At 38.6% G+C, this 7,034-nt stretch overlaps 1 protein-coding gene across 1 annotated transcript; it reads right to left on the bottom strand.

Moving 5' to 3' along the window:
• Window positions 1-294: 294 nt before the first annotated feature.
• Window positions 295-6,861, bottom strand: LOC131535332 (uncharacterized). The gene is made up of 16 exons (XM_058768210.1): window positions 5,908-6,861; window positions 5,445-5,571; window positions 5,086-5,177; window positions 4,642-4,850; window positions 4,202-4,371; window positions 4,011-4,109; window positions 3,488-3,699; window positions 3,220-3,398; window positions 3,038-3,131; window positions 2,511-2,855; window positions 2,226-2,343; window positions 2,026-2,117; window positions 1,831-1,948; window positions 1,362-1,478; window positions 692-883; window positions 295-440 (listed from the first exon to the last, which is right to left on the bottom strand). Exons 8-16 carry the CDS (start codon window positions 3,276-3,278, stop codon window positions 295-297), a joined length of 1,281 nt encoding a protein of 426 aa, XP_058624193.1. The 5' UTR covers window positions 3,279-3,398; window positions 3,488-3,699; window positions 4,011-4,109; window positions 4,202-4,371; window positions 4,642-4,850; window positions 5,086-5,177; window positions 5,445-5,571; window positions 5,908-6,861.
• Window positions 6,862-7,034: the final 173 nt, after the last annotated feature.

Below are 7,034 nucleotides of genomic sequence, written 5' to 3'. Positions count from 1 at the left end.
AATAGCTACCCGTCTCCGCTCTTAGAACTGTCAAGTCCATAACGGAGAGACGTTGACTAGGCTACATTGATTTTCCTCTGAAACACACAATGTGACACACTTTAAAGCCTTACTGACTTGTTACCGTAGTGAACAATTATAGTCCACATTTTATTATGTGCGAGCCAAATGACCATAACATACAGAGCAATAACTGCTCGACTCCATCCAAGTTCTGTGACTGAAACTGATATGTTTTTATTTATTTGAAATTCATACTTTAAATTTAAAAGGTTTTTATTCATCTTACCCTCCTCAGCTATCTTGTTCTTCAGAACCACCGCCAGCTCTGCAACCATGTGCAGTGTTGTGCCATCTCCAACACCAAAATGCTTTTTCTTCTTGCAGTCGCACTGTCAACATCACTTGGTCATGCAGTTGTTTCTTGATCAAAATGTTTGCTAAGAATCAACAACAGTTATATGAATACATGAGACAATCTATACATGAGCATATAGCATTGCAATGTTTTGTAACTACAAAAATGTACTTTTTTAAATCAAATTGATACATAAGAAAACTGAAAATGTGCCCATTAACTAAATGAACACTACATTACAACACTCAATGTTACATGCATGTCTTAGTTCAGTGTACTCTATATAGCAGAACTGTAAATAAATTCTTGTGAAGCATCTGAAAACTGACGTACCACTGCCATGAACCTCCCACAGCCATATTTGAGACACAGTGCTCTCTCCAGTCAGGGAATGCTCCACCACAGCTACATCAATGTTAGTGGCAGAGTCTAGTACAAGACTATTGTATTTCTCTATCTCCTGAAGAAGGAGCTTTTTGTCTTCTGCCAGCTTCCTTCGAAGGCGGTGGCGAAGCTTGCTGCTGTCTAGAAAGACAGGAGGTACAGGTGTAGAGGTCTGTAACAGCACTGTTCAATAAGGAAAGACATATTGCACCCAAAAAATTTAAGCAAAGCTGCAGTAATTGAAGTATGTGAAAATTTTAATTTAGATTTACAAACAGATAACCCAAAGGTCCAGTGTGTAACATTTAGGGATACACACATTCCTGAAAACAAGAATTGCTGTGTTTTAATTACTTTGGAATGGGAAGTTTGTATCTAAATATGGTCCTTCCACAGAGGTCACCATGCTCCTACGGTAGACCACAATGGACAAACAAACACTGGCTCGAGATAGGACCACTCACTTTCTCTCGTCTGTCACAGTAGTTCTACTACAGCTTGCAAAGGGAGAGGTGAGGGGAGCTGGTTGCAATCTACAACCTTTAACATGTATTTTTTGGTGGAGTAGGATGCATACAGTAGCTTGAATATATCAACCTATTATATTCTGTAGTTATACCATTCTGACGGTAAAGGGTTTGCTTCCGCTGCCTCACACTAAGGTAAAGCCCCTCAATCGACTGCTGAAGTCCTCTGTGTGCGGTGCCTTGACTGCTATGAGATGTATTTGGTGTCTCTGTAGAAGTAATAGTGAAAGCAAATTCACTGTTAAAACAACACAGAACCGTTTCAGTGTTTGAATTTTTATTTGTATATAAATCCCCTTTTAATCCTTCAATAACATTTCATTGATATTTATTTTAATACTTTACTGAACTTGGTATGTGCACTTCCTGCAGGGAAACTGAAATACGCAACATAATAAATGTGGCAAAACATCTGATGGTGACATGTAGTTTGCTGTAACCCATAGATGATCAGCCTATTACCTATAGCGGCTCTTTAATATCAAACTTAATATAAAAGAAACAGCAAATATCCAAACTGGAAAAGGATATTTGCTGTTTCTTTTATCTGGTCATGCTTACCGCCAGCTGCCCATTCCTTCACATCAGAAAGCCACTGTGCCACCACTTCATCTGTGCAAAGTAACTCTGTTTTTAGTTCAGCTAGCCTTGCTGTTTCATCCTGGAGTCTCTGGCAAGTCTGATAAACAGTGTTATACAATAATCAGGACTTAGCACACAACAAAGGATACACAAAACAATTAATAGGAGACTTACCTTCACATATCTTGTTGAAAGTGACTGATGTAGAGAGAGACGTTTTTTGTGGTTCCACCCCATTGCATGCAATGTAAGCATGTCTACCCGTGCTGTTTAAAGCAAATAATAAGGTTATGATGCTGAATAAAAAACAAAAAAAAAAAAAAAAAAAAAATATATATATATATATATATATATATAGCAAACAATCTGATTACCTGCTTTGGACATATATTTGGTTGTCAGGGCACAACGTGAGAGGTAGCTGTTCACTTGCTCGACCTCCTCACCGGCGGTTGTCCCTGCTCCTTCCTGGTTTCTACCACTCCATTTAATCTATTAGTAAATGGTGAAAATTCAATTTAATTAAATGGGCACAATTTGTCTCAAAGGCTTTACAATCTGTACAAGAAACGATTAAGCAAAAAGGCTACATAGTACAGTTTGCAGTTTTGCCTGCAAACATTACAAATGTACATGTGATGCAAAAATATTATACATACTTCACACTTAGTAGCATGGGCTCGAGCATGCATCACACTGAGGAAAGGTTTCATTGTGGTCAGATCTTGAAGAGCAGGAAGGACACTAGCAGCTTTCTCCAAGTATGGCCAATATTTGCAAGCCACATCCATTGCAAAGAATTGTGCCTTGGCTGGCATGAGCTCCTTCTGAAGATACAGAGGGTAGGCAAATATCTCCCCCCTGTACATATTAAGAGCTTTCAGAAGGAATCCGTGGCGACACACTGCAACCTCCATCCCCTCTTCATCCAATTTGGAAGCCCTCCTTGATGTCTCCCTCGCTGCTGTCCACTGGGAGTCCCCACATGTGCCTTTTCCCTGTGTCTATGACACACATAACAAACACAACAAATCAAACAAAAGCAATGCTGTCATACAATATATGGCATTTATTCTCTCAGTTTGATTTTGGAGTAGCTGGTAGGTAGAAATCAAGGTCGGACATATATGGATATATATGGTTCTTTTTGTGACAACTTTTCGGTCAAGTTATGATTGAAACTTGCATTTCTCACTGCTTTCTGTATGGTTTCCACAAATCTAGACACCGCAACGTCTTCAGCCACAAAGAGCCCCTCAAAAAAGGCAGGATCATCAGAGCTGAGGAAGAAAGAAAAATAGGAAATACATCCATTAAATATATAAAGAAAATAAATAAATCAATAAAAAGACTGAAACAAAAGACCACCTTGTGTCTCGGCGAAAGCGATATAGCTTTCTGTTTCCATCAGCTGAAACAGCCAACATTTCCGGCGTGCAGGCTGGGCAGGTGAAAGGAGCACCACAGCAGAGCTGGTCTTCCTCAAATGAAGCATATGAAAACTCTAAGAAGCTGCGCTGTAGTGTATCTCCGTTGATTTGTCCAGACTGGAAGATATATAGAATGAAATAGTATATGTAACAATGTCTGATAATGGAAAGAAATTTTATAATATGGTAATAACAATTACACTTACTCTTCCTCCAATCTTTGCGAAGGCTTGTCTGGAGAATCCTGGAGAGATGACCTTGAGTTCCTGAAAGGAGTTGAGGAGGTCCAGTGTATAAAGTGTAGAGCTGGTGACAGAGGCTGGCCAATATCCACTCCTAAGGAGGTCCTTCAAGTCAGGGGTCCACTGATGCTGGCACGTTTGACATACACGAAGTGGCTGATGCAAGTCAAAACGCCCTTTGAACAAAAAAGTACATTTAAAAATTAATTTTAAAACAGTTAGGTAATTCTGCTCATTGTGAATGGTTGGGAGACACTGCACAAGTTCCTATAAACCCGGCACTCAAACCAGACTTCTTGAGTAGTGTCACACATTGTTTACATTTGTCTAAATCATCAAATTACAAACAGCCGTGTTGGCTAATGACAACACCATGTGCTATACCATAGATTTTGACATGACTTCAGTTGTAAGCACGATGCCACACCACACTAGTATGAAAAACATCACATCTACAATAGCAATCTAAATAGTGAATTGTTCTTACCATTGATGGTAATTAAAATCACTGGTTTGCCCGGAAATATGGTGAAGTTTGTGCCTTCACAGGAGCAGCCTGGCGCCTTCACTGTTGGCAAAATGCAAGCTGGCAAAACGAAAGAAAACCACTAAATTAGATTATCAGTAATTGGCTGCAGACACATGAACAGCAAAATGAGGGCTTTCATGAGAACATACCTTGCTCATGGATGCAATATCCATCTCGCCCTTTAATGACGCATGAGGTTGGAGGTATGGCTTCAAAAAACCCATGAATCACACATTCCCTGTTGTGGAGTGGCTGTTTTTTGTGATGCAATACATCACAGTCTCCACAGAACCACTCCTCAGGAAGACACTCTCTGCACCTAGTGAGAAAATAAAACAATATTATAATATATTATTTCAGGCGAATAACTCATATAAAATATAACACTCAATTTAAGCTATTACAAATTTAGTTAGACACTAGGTTTGATTTTATTGTGGACTGAATAGTGGCTCAGTGTTTAGTGCTGTCACCTTACAGCAAGAAGGTCCTAAATTTACTTTTCTCATAAATGTGGTTTTCATCTGGGTGTCCCCCAAAACACATGTACCTTAGCCTATAAAGCAGGGCACTAAACATTAAAACCAACCTAATAACAGCAGGCTCATGGCAAAGCCAACACAATGGCTGACCAACAGCCTCTTGTTGCAATAAGGCATTTTAGGTGGTATGGTCTTGCTTCTTTCCAGCGCTCTGAGGCTTTCTGCTGCCGAAAAGACCATGATGATGCAGAGCTTTTCTGAGGCTCAGCAGAAGGATAAGACGTCAAAATATCGGAAAGCCTCTCCATATTTTTTTCTGTAAAGAAAATATGAAATACAGCTGTGAGGGACAATTTAAATGAGGACAATTAAAAGTCAATTGATCAATATTTAGAATAAACACCACTTCATGATTCAGTATCAAACTAGCCTTAATCTTTACTAAATTGTGTTCTTAATCCATTTACGGCACTGTCAGTTTTGTCTAAGGGGTTTTTCATTAATCACACGTGGATTTTAGATTTAAACTTAAATTCATCACTTTGATTTACCAAATTGCTCTTGAGGATTGAGTTCTGCTGAGGGTGCAGTGAGTGGAACCTCCACACTGGATGACAGGAGCATTCGACCGGGGTGTGTGTGACTGTAAAACAGTACATAGAAGAATAAAAACATGTTAGACTACCACTGCATGTTTTTTTGTTTTTTTTTAACCCAAAACTGAACAATTTATGAAATCAGACATATTTCTGTTAAGTACTGTTTTCTACTATAGTGCCACTGAAAGGTTTAGGCTTTTTTGATATTGGAATATTTTAAACTCTCAACAATCAATTACAGTGTTCTAATTTGATTTGGTCCAACATTTACATAGTAAATTCCTACAAATGTAAAATAATTCAGATGTAACCTGTAGCTGCAGCTTGGCGTCGCCCTCCTTGCCTCCCCCTCGGCTTGCCATGTCCTAAAAACTCCCTTTTAGAGGTCTGTGGAGGGTCTCCTGCAGAGCGTGCACGTTTCCTCTCCACAGCTGCTGTCTGTGTGTTAGAGGGAATATTTCTTGTAAGACCGATGTTGTTAAAAGTACTGGATCCAAAAACAGGTGATTAGTGAAAGGAAAACACAACATAGTGTGTTAATAAGGTGTTGAATGGCTTAAATGAACCTTGATTCTCCAAGTCTCTGTAACTCCAAAATATATTCCCTCAGTTACACAAGCCAAAGAGCATTATGTTAATGAATCATGCAATGTACCTGCATGTAATCTTCTGCACTCATTCATCCTTCTTCTACATTCAGCACATTTTTACTTTAATTTGTCACCCATCCACATGTTCAAGTATAAATTGATTGAGGTATATAAAAACTCTTACCCTGGCTTCAGCTAGAACACGGTCTAGTTTCAGTTCAAGAGCCACGCATCTCCCCTCTTGGTAGTGAGGATCCTGGGAGTCAAGTTTACGTTTGGAGGCCATTGCAACGCAAACAGATACAGACAGACAGATGAACACAGAGCCAGACAGACAGACACAAACAGACAGATGTACTGTATACAGAGAGGCTGCGATATATAGATAGATGGATAAATAGATAGATAGATGGATAAATAGATGGATAGATAGATAGATAGATAGATAGATAGATAGATAGATAGATAGATAGATAGATGGATAGAGATAGAGGTTGGCTCTTAAAAGTGCCTTTGGGTTCGGTAAATCAGGTGTATCAATGTTTGGACAGGTGACTCGTTTGACAGGATCTGCAAGGGAGAACAGAAAATGTTAATTATGTAGTGTAGAGTATAGAGTAGAGTAGAGTACCCCAATAGTGAGACGTTCCCATTTTCTTATAAATACAATAAAAATTCAAGATTTTCCAATTTCCTGTATGACAGCTAAAAGGCATGTAACATGCGTCTGGGGTTCCTCGTCCCAGATTTAAAGGAAACTTTATGTGCAGTAACTTTAGGCAAAGTTACATTGTTATTACTGACACATTACAGTGAAGTTGTGGGTGAACCATGATGATCGAGAGAAAATGTCATCTTCTAGAGCTCACACATTATGCATGTAAAAAAGTACACATAATGCAGTGCTCCATGCTAAGTTACTCTTCAGCTGATATAACGTAAACTACACTTAGCTTTTACTAGTAATCATTACTAGTATGATTATTATTATTTATTTTTTTGTTCATTTAGTTGTTTATTTCATATTCTTTGTTTTTGTAGGTCCCCCTGTAATGGTTCTTTTGATTTCTCCCAACTTCACTAACTAATTATATCTACACCTGTTAATTATACACACACTCTGAGGAAGGCTGAAGGCCCAAATGCATCAAATGCAATAGTGTTTCTATTAATAGTGATGGACAAGAAGTGAATAAAGGCTTTTTAACTTTTTTGGACCGGAAGAAGTGCCTTGGATTTTTATATTAATAGAGTTAGCTTATATTGAAGTTAGCTAGCCCCGTTTAGCAAGCCTAATTTCACAAGTGGTTT

This window comes from Onychostoma macrolepis, unplaced genomic scaffold, assembly GCF_012432095.1.
Source record: "Onychostoma macrolepis isolate SWU-2019 unplaced genomic scaffold, ASM1243209v1 Scaffold232, whole genome shotgun sequence".
NCBI lineage: Eukaryota > Metazoa > Chordata > Actinopteri > Cypriniformes > Cyprinidae > Onychostoma > Onychostoma macrolepis.
The sequence above is the reverse complement of the archived record's forward strand: the minus strand, read 5'-3'. Positions and strand labels throughout refer to the sequence as shown.